The 17,769-nt window shown below is 38.3% G+C and overlaps 1 protein-coding gene across 1 annotated transcript; it reads right to left on the bottom strand.

Moving 5' to 3' along the window:
- Positions 1–13,414: 13,414 nt before the first annotated feature.
- LOC127094075 (uncharacterized) lies at positions 13,415–14,728 on the bottom strand. Its single transcript, XM_051032945.1, has 2 exons — positions 14,460–14,728; positions 13,415–13,829 (listed from the first exon to the last, which is right to left on the bottom strand). Exons 1-2 carry the CDS (start codon positions 14,726–14,728, stop codon positions 13,415–13,417), a joined length of 684 nt encoding a protein of 227 aa, XP_050888902.1.
- Between the last annotated feature and the right edge of the window lie 3,041 nt (positions 14,729–17,769).

Raw genomic sequence — 17,769 nt, 5'->3', positions numbered from 1 at the left:
GACTCACAGAAAATGCCATTATTTGGTACCCTCATGGTTTGAACTTAGGACATGCAATTACTAGTTGTGGAGACTTTCTGAATGTACCATTGATAGGGTCAAAGAGTTGCATTAACTATAATCCAGTTTTAGCAGTGAGGCAATTGGGTTATCCTATCACATACAAGCCAGATGACCAGTTGTTAGAAGGTTTTGTGTTTCACGATATGGAAGACCCCATTATGTTGAGAAGGGTTATCCGAGCCTGGGAAAAAGTTCGCTTCAGGGGACAAGACAAAGGAAAAGGTGTTATAGGAGATAGATAACCCTATTACCAGTGGGTCATAAGTAGAAGTCAAGAGGTCAAGTTGGCATTCATCCTCGATCCTCCTACTCAACCTCCACCACCAGAACCTATCCTTGTCTCCATTGAGGAGGTGAAGGCACTAAGGGCTACTATAACAAGACTCGAGCGAGAAAATAAAGAGTTGCAGATCAGCCTCTAGCAAGTTTCAAATGAAAGGAATGAGATGAAGTAGGAACTAGAGCGGAAAAAGGCTCAGCTAGAGGAAACTGAGGAAAAGGTCGATAAAGAAGAGCACAAGATAAAGAAGGTGAAAATGGGCATAGAACAGACGGACATCTGCTTAGAAACTATCAAAGAGCAGTTGAAAGAAGTTGAGAAAGAACGCCAAAAGAATAAGCGATGGTGGCTACAATCCACAGAAGAAAAGAAAGAAGTTAGAGAGGCATTAGAGGCTAAGATACATGATCTCACTATCTCCCTTCATAACTCTGAAGCCCAAGTGGAGCAAGAGCGCCGACTTAAGGAAAGAGCCCTTGAAGCTTCTCGAGTCACACCTAGGATTTGGGCTGAGAAATGTCAAAAAGCAAAGGACGCCAGAGAATACGCTCAACATTGGAAGGACAGACTTGAAGCCTTCCATCAAGACAGTGTGATATGGCTGAAGGAGAGAGACCAGGTTATTGAGGACTACGATACATTCAGGAAAACTATTGACTTCTTGCAAAAGGACAAAGATGGGTACCGTGCAAAGCTTAATGATTTGGTGGAATTCTGTAATTGGCTGGCCCAAGATATGCCTTGGAGATTGAGAGAGGCAGTGGAAGGACTGAACCAATACGGCACACACCCCGCCGTGGTCGGTTTTGTTATAATGTGCGAAGGAATGATGAAAAGGTTCAAGTTTGAGTTAGGGGAACTTATAACCCGAAAGTCTGCTGTGTGATTTTTTCGTTTTCTTGTACTCAGTTTATGCTTTCTCAAAAGTTTAGTATTTAAGCTATATTGGATTGGGCAGTTATGCTCTTGTATTTTGTACTTTGAAAAATCGAATGAATGGGGATGATACTCACTTTTATTTCTTGGCTTTATGTTTCTTCGAATGCTTAATAATGATAACCATTATGAATAATTCCCTGGAAATAAAAGGAAAAAAAACATCTTTCTCATCTGCATGCATCTAACACATCACGCATTTCATTTCAAAAAACTTACACGGCCTTTTTACCCTCTATCCAGTAACGCTGACTAATCAACACCGATACGAGAAGCGCAATAACTACAAGATGACATTGGAGCAAGTAGAGGCTAATCAGGCCACTATGAGGACATACATCACCGGTATCCAAGAGAAGATGGATCAGTTACTAGAGACGATGCTAGCAATTGCCCAAAGAGAAAGGGTTGTGGAAGCAGAAACTGGAATGAGGAAAAATGACAGTCATATTGGCACATTGGGACTGTTCAATCAGGATGAGAGCTTCACTCACGCCAAGAAGAGCTTTGTTCATATACCTGTAAGGAGCAAAGGTGATGGAGATCATGGGGAACCTTCTGATGCATCCGCTTAACATGGGTCTAAGATGGGAGGAGATGACCCTTACGATGCTTTTTATGTACCAAATCCACCAAAACCTAAGGTTCTGTCGGATCCCACTATAGAAAGGCTTCGCACCTTGGAGAAGAAAATCAAAGTTGTAGAGGGGAATAACATCTTTGGTTCTGCTACCATGAATATGCGATTTGTGTCAAATTTGGTCATCCCGGCTAACTTTAAAACTCTTGATTTCGAGAAATAAAAAGGCCAGACTTGTCCAAGAAGTCATTTGGTGATGTATTTCAGGAAAATGGCTGCCCAAATTGAGAATGACAAGTTGCTCATACACTATTTTCAAGACAGTTTAAGTGGGGCATCGCTAAGGTGGTACATGAGTTTGGAGCAAGGGCGAATCCAAAGTTGGGAGGACATAATTGATACTTTCCTTCGTCAATACAAATACTATTTGGACATGGCACCCAACCATATGCAGCTACAAGGGATGGTCATGAACGAGACATAATCATTCAAAGAATACGCCCAACGGTGGTGATTGTTGGCTGCTCAGTTTAAACCTCCTTTATCAGAAAAGGAAATGACTAGAATATTCGTGGACACGCTAAAAGACCCTTTCTTTAATAGATTAGTAAGCAGTGCAGCATCGGACTTTGCTCATTTGGTAACAATTGGAGACCGTATTAAGAAAGGCTTGAGGGATGGAAAAATTCAAGGAGCTGTTGTAACCCCATCGAAAAAGTATTATGGAGGTTTCCAGAAGAAAAAAGAAGGTGATACAAATGCTATATTGATGGGTTATAAGGGTAAGCAACAGACTTCATACGACCAAGTCGCCGCTGTGGTGCCCATACCATACCAGCAACCGACACAACAACAACATGTTTATCAACAACAACCTCCAAAACAGCGGTAACAAAAAAATGCCATTCCGCAATGACAGTTCAAACTAAGGCCACCATGAAGGCAGCTTGACCCTTTACTTGTGCCTTATAGCCATATATTTCCGTACCTGCAAAAGGAAGGACTGTTGACCTTGAGAGAGTTGAAGCCAACCATTCTCCCATATCCTCCCGGGTATGATGCTAACACTCACTATGAGTTTCATATGGGAGCACCTGGCCATACTCTGGAAAATTGTTATGCATTCCAGAATCGGGTGCAAGACTTAATTGAGGATAAGGCTGTCACCTTCACTCCAAGACACCTGATCGTAAACACCAATCCCATGCCAACACATAGAGGTACGTCAATCAGTGTCATTGAAGAGATCAATAAGGGTGAGTTAATCGAGAAAGTTAAAGGAATTCAAACTCCTATTGCCGTGATAGGTACACAATTATTGAAGAGTGGTCTGATCCCAATAGACCTAATTGATAAAGAAAAGGTTGAAGAATTGAAAAGTTTTATCCAACAAATGCTGGATCAAGATGAACTGCAGATCGAGTGCCGCGTCAAAGACATGAAAGAAAAAGAAATAACTGTGATTGGCATTCCTTACGATGCGGTCAACATGGAAATCCCCGTCACCCTGTTGGTGATAGAATTTCCGGCACCTTTCGAATATAAAGATGAAAAAGCAATGTCATGGATATATCAGCCCAAAGCTTTTAAGCAGAGGCAGGATGATCGACCTTTGGTCATCAATGAGCCAAATGTTACCTCGATTGTGGGACAAGCTGGAATGACACACAATGGTCGATTGTTTGCGCCAAGAACCGGTGATGCGTCCGCCAAAGCAAAAGGGAAGGAAGTTGCTACCCATGTCTAAATTCCTATTCCAAATCTTGAATTTCAAGAAATGTACTTATCTCCGAAAACTGCTGTCACCCGCGAGGAGGCTGAAGAATTTATGAATATAATAAAAAATAGTGATTACAAGGTAGTTGATCAGTTAAATCAGACCCCTTCAAAGATATCCATGTTGTCTTTGTTGCTCAGCTCGGAGGCACATAGAAATTCGTTAATGAAAATGTTAAGTGCTGCTCATATTACGAAGGACATCACAGTGGAACAATTTGATGATGTGATAACTTGTGTAACCACCGGAAATTTCTTAGGGTTTAATGACGATGAGCTGCCTGCCAAAGGGAAGAATCACAACAAAGCTCTACATATCTCCTTGAGATGCATATACACCCTATTATCAAGAGTTCTAGTGGATACAAGTTCTTCGTTGAATGTTATCCCAAAGACCACTCTGGTGAAATTGTCATTGGAAGGACTAAACATGAAACCCAACACTCTGATAGTGAAGGCTTTTGATGGCTCAAGGCGAGCAGTAATAGGGGAAGTTGGCTTTCCAATTAAGATTGGCCCGAAAATCTTCACTATTACATTCCAAGTTATGGACATACACCCCAGATATAGTTGCTTGCTTGGAAGACCTTGGATTTACTCTGCGGGCGCAGTAACCTCTACCTTACACCAAAAGCTAAAATTTATCACGAATGACAAGATGATCGTGATTGGAGGTGAGGAGGACATCCTGGTTAGCCACTTGACTTCTTTCAGATATGTCGAAGTGGAAGGTGAAATCACTGAGACATCATTCCAGTCCTTGGAAGTGGTGAATGTATTGACAGTCAAACAAATATCGGAGTCACCAAAGTCAGAGCCGTCAATGGCCTCATGGAAAGGAGCTAAAGCTGCTATGGAGAATGGAAATGCCCAAGGTTGGGCCAAGGTGATAGAAGTGCGCGAGAAGTGGGACAAGTTTGGTTTGAAATATGAACCATCCTCAGTTAAAACAAGTAGTCAGCGTGACAAAAGGAAGACTCCCCCTGTTGAGGAGACATTCACCAGTGTTGGTCATATCTTTGGTGATCAAGTTGCAATAATTAACGAAGAAGATTATGATGAGGTGGTATCCGGCTGGATACATCAGGCAGCGCCCGATGAAGAACTAAAGAACTGGAAGACTGTGGAAATCCCCCAATTCTTTGAAAAGTAATTTTATTATTTTAATTAAAACCCCGTGCTCTGCCCAAGGTACAATGGCATGTTGTAAGGCCTCCTTATTTTCAGAACTTTGATTATCATTAATAAAATGGAAATTTGTATTAAAATTTTTGCTCTTTTCCTTTCATATTTCTATATATACAATAAAAATGGCATTAATTCTTATGCACACACTTTCTAAATAAACTCCATAAATCATAACATGCAGAGACACCACCAAGACCATTGATAACAACATTGCTACGATCTTGCATGATTTTGACTATCCAATTTACCAAGCCGAGGGCGAAGGCGGAGAAGATTGTGAACTCCCTAAAGAGCTGGCCAGGTTACTCAAACAAGAAGAGAAAGTCATTCAACCATACCAAGAGGATGTTGAATTCATCAATCTCAAAACAGAGGAAGGCAAGAAGGAAGTAAGGATAGGCGCCTCCCTTCAAGATACAGTGAAGGTAAGACTGATAGAGCTCATCCACGAGTACGCCGTTGTGTTTGCTTGGTCATACCAAGATATGATTGGGCTAGACACTGATATTGTTACACATAAGCTTCCGCTCAAAGAAGAATGCTTTGCTATCAAACAAAAGCTAAGAAGAACTCGTCCAAACATGGCTCTCAAGATTAGAGAGGAACTGAGGAAGAAGTTTGATGTTGGTTTCCTAGAAGTTGCTAAGTACCTACAATGGGTTGCCAACATCGTACCGGTACCAAAAAAGGATGGAAAAGTCCATATGCGCGTTGACTACCGAGACTTAAATAGAGCTAGTCCCAAGGACGATTTCCCATTACCTCACGTTGAAGTATTGGTAGATAACATAGCTCAGTTCTCAGTATTTTCCTTCATGGATGGTTTCTCCGGGTATAAAAAAATTTAAATGGATCTAGAGGACATGGAGAAAACTACATTCATCACCCCTTGGGGTACCTTCTATTACAAGGTGATGCCGTTCGGGTTCAAAAATGTAGGGGAAACATATCAGCGTGCCATGGTGACTCTCTTTCATGACATGATTCATAAAGAGATTGAAGTGTAGGTTGACGATATGATTGCCAAATACCAAACAGAAGAGGAGCACATCACTAACTTGGAGAAGTTATTTGCTCGGCTAAGGAAGTTTAGGTTGAGACCTAACCCTAACAAATGCACATTCGGGGTTTGATCTGGGAAGCTTTTAGGCTTTATTGTAAGCCAGAAAGGAATTGAAGTGGATCCTGACAAGGTCTAAGCCATTCAGAACATGATTGCATCAAAGACTGAGAAAGATGTTTGCGATTTCTTAGGAAGATTGAATTGCATCGCCAGATTTATCTCTCATCTCACTGCCACGTGCAAACCAATATTCAATCTTTTAAGGAAAAATCAAAGGGTGGAATGGAATGATGACTGCCAAACAGGCTTTGACAAAATCAAAGAATACTTACAAAAACCACCAATTTTGATACCCCCTGCTCAAGGAAGACCTCTCATCATGTACTTAACAATACTCGGCGAATCTATGGGCTGTGTATTGGGACAACAAGATGAGACTGGCAAAAAAGAGCATGTCATATATTCTCTGAGCAAGAAGTTTAACGATTGTGAGACTAAATATTCATTGCTCGAAAAGACTTGATGTGCACTCACGTGGGCTGCTAAGCGTCTCAAACAATACATGCTAACTCATACGACTTGGTTGGTATCCAAAATGGACCCCATCAAATACATATTCGAGAAACCAGCTCTTACCGGCAGAATTTCACGATGGCGGATGTTTTTATCAGAATACAATATCCAATATGTTGTGTAAAAGGCCATCAAGGGAAGTGCGCTAGCAGATCATCTTGCTCACCAACCGATAAAGGATTACCAACCTTTAAAGTTTGATTTCCCAGACGAAGACATCATGTTTGTCAGAGACTCTGAAACCCCTGAATATAGTAAGATACCTGAATCAGATGAACATTGGACTCTCATGTTTGATGGTGCCTCTAATGTTGTAGGTCATGGGATTGAGGCAGTGTTAATGTCTCCCAAGAATTTTCATCTACCATTCACTGCAAAGCTCTACTTCACCTGCACGAACAACATGGCTAAGTATGAAGCCTGAATATTGGGGCTAGAAGAAGCTATTGAGTTGAAGATTAAAATCCTTGAGGTATTCAGAGATTCCTCTCTAGTGATACACCAAATCAGAGGTGATTGGGAAACAAAACATGCTAACCTAATTCCATACCGAGATTACGTGCTGAAGTTACTCCCAAAATTTGACAAAATCACTTTGTCTCATATTCCTCGAGAAGAGAATTAGATGGCAGATGCTCTAGCAACCTTAGCTTCCATGTACAAGTTAATATGGCCAAACCATCAGCCTAATATTGAAATTAGGTATTTTGACGAACCTGCTTATTGCCTGACAACAACAGAAGAGTCGGATGACAAACCCTGGTTCTTCGAAATCAAACATTATCTGGAAAAGCAAGAATACTCGGCAGAGGCTTCCAGCCTTAATAAGAGGACTATATGGAGGTTGGTGTCGAAGTTCTTCTTGAATGGGGATGTGTTGTACAAGCGAAATTATGACATGGTCTTACTAAGGTGTGTGGACAAACATGAAGCTAATCAGCTCATGAAGGATATACACGAAGGATCCTTCGGCACACATGCAAATAGGCATGCAATGGGGAAGAAGATCCTGAGGTTCGGTTACTACTGGTTAACAATGGAAGCTGACTGTTATCATTACACCAGAACATGCTACAAATGCCAAATCTATGTTGACAAAGTGCATGTACCACCTACTCCGCTAAATGTTATAGCATCACCTTGACCATTCTCAATGTGGGGAATTGACATGATCGGGATGATAGAACCCAAAGCATATAATGGACATAGGTTTATCTTGTTGGCCATAGACTACTTCACCAAATGGGTCGAAGCCGCATCCTATGCGAATGTCACAAAACATGTAGTCGCCCGTTTCTTAAAGAATAATATCATATGTCGATACGGGGTTCCCAGCAAAATCATCATTGATAACGGGTCCAACCTTAACAACAAGACCGTGGAGGAGTTATGTGCAACGTTCAAAATTAAACACCATAACTCGTCGCCATATCGTCCCAAGATGAAGGGGGCCGTTGAAGCTGCGAACAAAAATATCAAGAAAATTATTCAGAAGATGGTAGTCATGTATAAGGATTGGCATGAAATGTTACTTTTTGCGTTGTATGGTTATCATACATTAGTGCGTACTTCAACAGGGGCAACCCCTTATTCCTTGGTATATGGCATGAAAGTAGTCCTCCCTGTCGCGGCTAGAAAAATGACAAAGTCGCCACCATCCTTTATTCGTTCCCAAGGTACATGGAAATAATGATAAAACCTAATAGTTAAGAGTAAAAGACTAGGTTTGAGAGTCGGTTAAGTAAGAGGAAGGTGTTAGGCACCCCTTACCTCCATTGTACTCAATGGGATCCTCCTATAATTCTAGGGCTAATGTGTGTTTCTAATGTGTTTGTTATAATATTTATTAATTGTTAATTATTTATTTATTTACAAAAGGTATTACTTTTAAATGGACGAGAGACCAACAAATATTTTTCATAATTGTACTCGCTAGAGTTTACAACTCTATGCCTACGTACCTTCGCATTAAGCGAGGGATCAGAGTACCGTAGTTTTTCTAAAAAATAATTGTTTATTTTCTCATTTTTATCCCTTGAAAACTCTCACGCATCGGGGACGGAGAAATGATTGATTTTTAAAATGCCTCAATACCTCAGGGTAAAGGACTTATAGTTTGAAGTGTGTTGAGATCAATTTTATCTCAATTATTTAATTCAAAAATATAACATTTAGTTTATTTAAGAAAATAAATAATAATGTATCCCTTAGATAATATATTCCGTACCCCAATTTTTATCCCTTTAAAACCCTTAGAATTTGTCATAGAATTTTATCCCATATTATCCCAAAGTTATACCACGATTATCCCATGAATTATCCCTAATTATATATATATTTTTAATTTTAATTAAATATTTGATATTCTTATTTTTATCAATTTTGAATTCTTAATTATTTTTATGCATTTTTATTTATGTCATTTTTTATTTCTCTTAACTATAAGAGAATTATATCTAATTTTTTTAAACTAGTTAGGTCTAGTTATACTTAATTATTCTAATTATATTTTAATATTATCATAAAATGATCCTTAACTATAATATAATTTAAGCATATATTTTTTGGTATTTTTTTATTAAGATTTTTTTGGTGATTTTATTAAATAGGCCGAAGAAGACGAACCTTATATTTTGTACTAAATACCAACCTCAAATAATTTAACTTATTCTATAAAACAAACCTAATGGACAAATAAACCAAACCTAAATATAAGAGAGATGAAAATCTTCTTGTATTATTTAATAGAAGATGAGATTAAGAAGTTATCAATCACAACAACCAAAATAAACAAATGGGATATAGCAACAACAAAGGGGGTATAAACTGATCTATTAATCAAGAAAACTAATTTCTAAAAAGACCCACCAATAATTTTATAACACACATTGAACCAAAAAATGAATAATAAATAGCTAAAAATAAAAAGAGAAAGAAGTAAAACACTAATGGATTTTATAGAGATCCACGTACTCCCTTTCTATTTCCTGCAACAAATTCTCCTTTTTCTTGTTTTAAAATATTATAATAGTGACACATGTCTTATACGGTAATTTAAGAAAATTTAAAAAACATAATAAAGGGTATATATTGGAAGAACAAGAATCCATGTTTTCCATATCTACTCTCTTTCTTTCTCCATGAATGCCTTTTTTTCTCAAAAATTAATAATTATAAAGAATTCCTTCCTCTAATACGATTGACAAGAGCTCATACAAAGCATACACAGATCCAAAATTCACGAAAAGAAGCAACACAACTTAAAGATAAATAGAAGCATATCAGTCGAAGCTAACACGGCGGCGACAGACAGAGTGAGGGCGGAGGTTCTGACGACAGTGGTGTGCGTCAGAGCTTTTCCGACGGTTTCCGTTTCGATCTACCGTTCTGCTTCTGTTTCAGTTTTGTGGACTTGTTGTTTGTGTGCTCCAAGAGAAGATAATGGTTTAACAGGTTGAGCTTAATTTTTTTTCTAGGATGAATCGATGTTGTTGTAATTTATCGCTGATAAAAATTGATTCCCCCTCTGCTGAAGAATCTCTAGCCTTTTTATGGTTAAACAATAGGTTAAGAATTTTAATGAGATTGATTTTGATTTTATGTTTTTATTTGAACCTTTATTAGAAAATTTTGATTTAATGAAGTTTATAATTTTGGAAAATGATTTTGATTTGAGCAAAAAAAAAGTGCTTTTGGATTTGGCTCATGTATTGGGACGTTTATTTTTAGTAAATTTTGGAATTTTGATTATGGAAAGATTTGGATTCATTTTGAAATTGGATGGAAGTATACTTTGTATTTGAAGCAAGAAAATATGCGTTTGGATTTGAATTTTCTTCTTCCGAGATTGATGATGATGATTACAACAATCTTTTTCCTCTCTTTTTCTTTCTAATAATACCTTCTGATAATTGACGATAATGATAATAAATTACCACTAATATAATAACTAATGATAGTGATATTTGACTTAGTTCTTAATAATTACAACCTAATTAAAGAAAATTCACTTTTTATTTATGTATTTTTAGAAACAATATTGATAATAAATTAAAACATAAAAGGGAAAAGTTCTAACAAAAATTAAATTAAATTTTTTTTTTAAAAAAGAGTGGGATTCAAACACAAGTTCTCCCACATTCACATTATCTACTCTTACTTTATGATCCACCAGACTATTGCACTCATTTAAATTAAAATGATATTTCTAACTATTTACATAAACACAAACAATCTTAATAATAATAATAATAATATGATATTAGAAAATAAAGCAAGGATTTTAATACTTAGATAGCTAATTAAAAATAGAAACACTAACTAAAATATTTTCATAGTCAGGACCTTTTGATTGCATCATAAAGTCATTTTCTTATTTAGATATCATCGAGATCCTATTTATACCATTGAATTTAGTGACGAAAGATTTTTCATTTTTATGGGATTAAATCCCGAAGTATTTATTAGAAATTAAAGAGAAAGAAAACATAGAGATTATGGAAGTAAATATTCTCGCATTTATAACCAATAACTTTTAGCTGAATTTTTAATTAAATAAAATACCTAGTATATTATTAATCTATAATTTTATTAAATAATTAACACCCTAATATAATATTTATATTTAATTACTTTTTAACTAATCTAATATAATGAGATATAATACTCTAATTACTAATCCTATTTATCTTTTTACTAAAAAATAATTTTAATAGTAATAGACCCCTTTTTAGCATAATCCTACCAATTATGTTATTTCGAAAAGTCTAAATAATACCTCTAAACTGAAAACAACTCCTAAGAGGGACTAAAAAGTAAAAAATGTCCATTTTGACTTTTTAGGTCCCGGGGTTGACTAGATGATTGATATGCTCGAACATGTTAGTGCTAACTGAAAAATAGAAAGAAAAGGTGGTCAAAATATAGGGTACGACAGTTGCCCCTATTTAATTAGCTTCAAACTGAGAGGATGAGGACAATGAGTCTTCATCTTCTCAGGGTGGAGATGATTAAATATAGAGAGGAACCCTAATTTTGACCTTAGAGTTTGAAGATTCTGGGATCAACAAGGCTTGATCGATCCTTGACGCTCTATTAGAATCCAAACCAACCTTTGACGAAACCTTAATTGAACCCCGTTGATTAGCTTCATCTTATCCGGGTGAAACTTGCATATGATCTACGTGATCATCTGATCATGTTTTTGGATTCGGGCAGGACTTTGACGATCCTCCGATCATTGTTTGATGAAATCTTAGTAGAATCCTTTTGATAAAACTCTGGATATAAACCTGATGAAACCCATCTGATAAACTCTAATGAAAAACTCGAGTTAAACTCCTGAGAAGAGTTCTTAACGGAACTCTCGTTGGAACCCCTGGTGAAACCCCTGATGAACCCCTGATAATTAGTCTTAACCTCTCCAGGTGAGATGCATATGATTTTCATGGTTTGAAATCATGTAGGACCCTAGCGGTACCTTGATCACTCATGATGGAACCCCTTGACAAAAATCTTGATAAACCCCTTGATAAAAATCCTTGATAAACCCCTTGATAAAATCCTTGATAAATCCATTGATAAAATCCTTGATAAACCCCTTGATAAAACCCCTTGACATAATCCCTTGATATAATCCTTTACATTAACGAAACCCTAGTGTGTTGGAACGTATCTGTGTGTGGGATATGTTAGTGAGCTGGGGGATGAGAGGTGAAGACCTGCTCACTGATTTAATAACAATCATTTAGGCTGACCGACTACAGGATAGATTCCTTCTAAAGACTCAAAGCGAGCGAGCTTACTGGGGGAGTCCTTTAATGAAAAGGTGCTTACGGGAGTGTTACTTACTGGGGGAGGCCAATAAGTGTTCCCACTTGGGGAAATGTATTGGTATAGATGGGGATTGAACCTCTAAAAGTGGCGGCAAATCCTATGCCATGTATTATGTATGTATGTTTATGTGTATGTGTATTTTGAATTGATGTATGTTTGATGCGTGACGCAATTTTTTTTTGGCTAACACCTCTTTTATGATATGTGTATGTGATGCATGGCTTTGTGAGATACGGTGTTTTTGTGACGTTCCTACTCTCCGACCCCTTGAGATTTTGCTATGGCCATGGAACTGGCCGTGATGTTCTTGGTATCCTAGAATATGCAATGTTCTTTTTTTTATATAGGAAGAAACTTTTGTACTGGTGTGACTGTTAATTTATGAACCCCGTGTTTTGCCTGAGAAGCGATGTTAGAAGAATATGATCCCTTTGACATTTTCGAAATCGAAGTAAAACATGTCTTCTCTTGCAAGCTTTTTTATTATGCCCGATGTTTCAATGCATTATTCACAAATAATTGACATTTTGTAATCAAGCGGAAAAATTGAAAATTAGAGGAAGAGATTTGGAAAACAAAATTTATTAATTGAGATTTGGCCCGTAAATAGGAAATATTACATAAGGAGGTAATTCCCATAAGGAGAGATTACTGAAAGTCTAAGAAGACATAAGAGTGGCAACAAAAACAGATTTATTCATGTCCCCATTGAATTTAACATGTGTTATTATCCCTACATCTTCGAGGTTACAATACTTTGCTTCTGATGGTGATGATTGAATTGATTACTCCCATCTGAATTCTTGTCGTAAATGAAATAAATGATGCGGTCATATGCCTTTTGAATATCCCTAATTTTTTCCTGGACCGCTCTTTTCGAGTCTTAGTGCACCGGGATGATATGCCCTGTTTTTCCTAAGCCGCCCTTTTGGGTTTTTGACTTATCGGGTTTTATTTTTATACAAGTCTCTAATTTTTGCCTGGATTTCTCTTTCAAGTTTTCAATCCACCGGGACGCCCCCATTTTTGCCTAAGTCTCCCTTTAGGATTTTCGACTTAGTGGACTTTTTATCCTCTTTTTCTAGGCATAATATTTCTTGACTGCATCTGAGTTTATGGCTCATGGTAACTCAGCTCCGTCCATAGTCATAAGAATCATAGCTCCTCCAGAGAAGGCCTTCTTCACTATATATGGTCCCTCGTAGTTTGGGGTCCATTTTCCGCGGGGATCTTTATGGATAGGTAGGATTTTCCTAAGCACTAGATCGCCTTCTTCGAAGTGTCGAGGATGAACTTTCTTGTCGAATGCTTTCTTGAGCCTTCGTTGATACAGCTGCCCGTGACATACCATATTCATATGCTTCTCTTCTATGAGGTTTAATTGGTCGAACCTTGTTTTCACCCATTCCGCTCCGTCTAGTTTGGTCTCCATCAGGACTCTTAATGAAGGGATTTCGACTTTGACAGGGAGTACAACTTTGGTACCATATACCAGAGAGAAGGGAGTTACTCCTGTTAAGGTGCGAATGGAAGTTCTGTAGCCATGTAGTGCAAAAGGGAGCATCTCATGCCAGTCTTTGTAGGTCTTCACCATCTTCTGGATAACCTTTTTGATATTCTTGTTGGCCGCTTCTACTGCACCATTCATCTTTGGTCGATAGGGTGATGAATTATGGTGTTCAATTTTGAAGCTCTCGCATAACTCATCCATCACTTTATTATTTAGATTCAACCCATTATCTGTGATAATTTTGTTAGGAACCCCGTACCAACAAATGATTTCCTTCTTGGTGAGTCGTGCAATCACTTGTCTTGTCACATTGGTGTAAGAAGCAACTTCCACCCATTTGGTGAAGTAGTCGATAGCAACCAGAATTAATCGGTGTCTATTTGCAGCTTTGGGCTCAATCATCCCGATTATGTCTATATCCCACATGGAAAACGACCATGGAGCAGTCAGGACATTTAAGGGAGTAGGTGACATATGTACCTTATCTGCATATATCTGGCACTTGTGACACTTCTTGACGTACTTGAAACAGTCAGTCTCCATAGTCAACCAGTAATATCCCGCCCGAAGAATTTTCTTAGCCATGGCATGCCCATTGGCATGAGTTCCAAAGGATCCTTCATGAATTTCTTTGATAAGCATGTCTTTCTCATACCCGTCCAAGCATATGAGCAAGACCATGCCATGATTCCTCTTATAAAGCACCTCCCCATTAAGGAAGAATTGGGAAGCCAATCTCCTGAGTGTCTTCTTATCACCGCTTGAGGCGTTTGCAGGATATTCTTGTTTCTGAAGGAATTGTTTGATGTCATGAAACCATGGTTTACTATCCCCTTCTGCCTCTACAGCTACACAACAGGCAGGCTCATCCAACCGGTGAATTCTTATAGCTAGCGCCTCGTTGTACCACTTGACCTTGAACATGGACGATAATGTGGCCAAGGCATCCGCTAGTTGATTCTCCTCTCGAGGAATATAATGGAAGGTAATTTTGTCAAAGTAAGTGATCATCTTCTGGATGTGGTCTCGGTACTGGATTAACTTAGCATTATGAGTCCCCCATTCTCCCTTGATTTGATTGGTGACAAGAGTCGAATCTCCATATACCTCTAGAATCTAAATTCTTAAGTCGATGGCTTCGTCAATCGCTAGGATACACGCCTCATACTCTGCCATGTTGTTTTTACATGTGAAGCATAACCTAGCAGTGAAAGGAATAGGGTACCCTGTTAGGGAGGTTATGACGACTCTGATTCCATGTCCGGTTGCACTTGAAGCACCATCAAATACCAATTTCCATCGTGATCCTGGTTCAGGTCCTTCATCGGGACCTGGGGTCTCACAATCCCTTATTACCATAATATCTTCGTCAAGAAAGTCAAACCGTATATGGTGATAATCTTCTGTTGGCTGATGTGCTAGATAATCCGCTAACACACTCCCTTTTATGGCAGTTTGTGTGACATACTCGATGTCGTATTCCGTTAGCAACATTTGCCATCGGGCTATTATCCCTGTTACTGCAGGCTTCTCGAAAATATACTTGATAGGATCCATTCGGGATATCAATAGAGTGGTATGACACACCATATATTGTCTGAGCCACCGAGCAGCCCACACTAGGGCACAACAAGTCTTCTCTAAGAGTGAATATCGGGATTCACAATCGGTAAATTTCTTACTTAGGTAGTAGATTACGTGCTCCCTTTTTCCAGTCTCATCTTGTTGTCCCAGTACGCATCCCATAGAGTTATCAAGTACCGTTATGTACATTATAAGTGGTCTCCCAGGGACTGGTGGTACCAAGATAGGTGGCTCTTACAAGTATTCCTTGATTTTGCCGAAGGCTTTTTGGCAACCTTCGTTTCACTCGATGGCTTGATTTTTCCTGAGTAACTTGAAGATTGGTTCACATGTAGCTGTAAGATGTGAGATGAACCTAGCAATGTAATTCAATCTCCCTAGAAATCCTTGAACCTCCTTTTTTGTCCTTGGAGATCGCATCTCTTGGATAGCTTTCACTTTATCAGGATCGACTTCAATTCCCCTCTGGCTGACTATGAACCCTAGTAACTTTCCTGATCTAACCCCAAAAGTACATTTGACTGGATTCAGACGTAACTTGAACTTTCTTAGACGATCAAAAAGTTTTTGTAGGTTGACAATGTGATCCTCTTTGGTCTGTGATTTGGCAATCATATCGTCAATGTAGACTTCTATTTCTTTATGGATCATATCATGGAATAGGGTTACCATGGCCCGTTGGTATGTTGCCCCGACATTTTTCAATTCGAAAGGTATTACCTTATAACAAAAGGTGCCCCAAGGAGTGATAAACGTGGTTTCCTCCATGTTTACATGCTCCATTTTTATCTGGTTATAACCTGAGAATCCATCCATGAAGGAGAAGAGTGAGAACTGAGCGGTGTTATCTACCAGTACGTCGATGTGCGGTAGTGGAAAATTGTCCTTAGGACTTGCTCTATTCAAATCTCGATAATCTACACACATTCTAACCTTTCCGTCTTTCTTTGGAACGGGAACTATGTTAGCCATCCACTATGGATATTTTGCAACAACTAAGAACCCATCATCGAGTTGTTTTCTGACTTCTTCCCTGATTTTGAGAGACACGTCTGGCTTGGTTCTTCTCAATTTTTGCTTAACTGCGCGAACATTCTGGTTTGAATGGTAATTTGTGTATGACTATGTTCATGTCTAACCCTGGCATATCCTGGTATGACCAAGCAAACACATATGAGTATTCATGTAAGATCTCGATCAACCTTTTCTCGACTTCATCTTTCAAGGAAGTGTCGACCTTAACTTCTTTCTTATTTTCTTCAGTCCCCAGATTGATCACATCCACTAGTTCTTGATGACATTGAATTTCTTTGTCCTCCTGTTTCAGCAATCTTGCTAACTCTTCTGGCAGCTCACAATCATCCTCATCACCTTCTTCTGCTTGGTTAATTGGGAATTCGAAGTTATAAGGGATTATAGTAGTGTCATTTTCAATAGGTTCATTCATTAATCTGCACGAGGAAGATTTTTTTTTAATTATATTATCATCTTTTAGATAATTTGATAGAAATGAAAGAGTATGGAAGGGTATTGCCATTTTTAAAAAATATAAGATTTAAAATGAAAGAAAATAATCTTGATTGAAAACAAAATTGCAATTTTATTCATAAATAAGTAATTGAAACGAATGGGGTCCCTACAAAGCTTGTCCATTTGCCTTGGGCATAGCAAATGACTTATTATTTTTTGAAAACAGTAAATTACTTCGAACTAGAAATCATCTCCGGGATCTCGATGGCCTTCCAATTGCTGAGGGGTATATTTGATGAGCAGTGACACACCAAGCTAGACATCCCTTTTTCTTCTTCTTTAATCACCGTCACTTGATCTTCATCCCTATATCCTGCACTGTGGAAGGTTTTTTGAAGTGTATAAAGCTTCTTGTGGCATGTCTTCTGAATTCTTTCATTAGCTGGTTTGTAACCCAACCCAAGCCGATCCTTTTTTCTAGTATCTCCAACAACTTGCCCCAGCCCTGGGTATCTCTACCCTTGATTTTTCCTTTCTCCAACTGACTGCTGCAATCTCCAAGGATTGAAAAGGTATTTCCAATGTTTCTCCATCCGCTTCTATGTATGTGAAGTATGAAAGGTGGCTAACAAACATGTCCTCCTCCCCTTCGACGATTATTAGCTTGTCGTCGCTTATGAATTTCAACCTCTGGTGTAAGGTTGAAGTTATAGCTCATGCGGCATGGATCCAAGGTCGTCCTATGAGACAACTATATGATGGATTGATGTCCATCACTTGAAAAGTGACCATAAAGGTATGAGGTCCCGCAATTATTGGTAAATCGACTTCCCCAATTACCATCCTCTTCGAACCATCAAAAGCCTTGACCACCAAAGTACTAGCTTTCATGGAAGTTCTTACATTGTTCA

This window comes from Lathyrus oleraceus, chromosome 6 (assembly GCF_024323335.1).
Source record: "Lathyrus oleraceus cultivar Zhongwan6 chromosome 6, CAAS_Psat_ZW6_1.0, whole genome shotgun sequence".
NCBI classification, from domain to species: domain Eukaryota; kingdom Viridiplantae; phylum Streptophyta; class Magnoliopsida; order Fabales; family Fabaceae; genus Lathyrus; species Lathyrus oleraceus.
Note: the sequence above shows the minus strand (reverse complement) of the source record. Positions and strands in the feature narration are given on the sequence as shown.

What these genes read in the sequence shown, in the direction of transcription:
- LOC127094075 (XM_051032945.1), bottom strand. Translation starts at nt 14,728, where the DNA reads ATGTTCAAGGTCAAGTGGTACAACGAGGCGCTAGCTATAAGAATTCAC. An exon ending in TTGCTCATATGCTTGGACGG is followed by an intron (nt 13,830 to 14,459) that starts GTATGAGAAAGA and finishes ACATGGCTACAG; the next exon opens with AACTTCCATTCGCACCTTAA.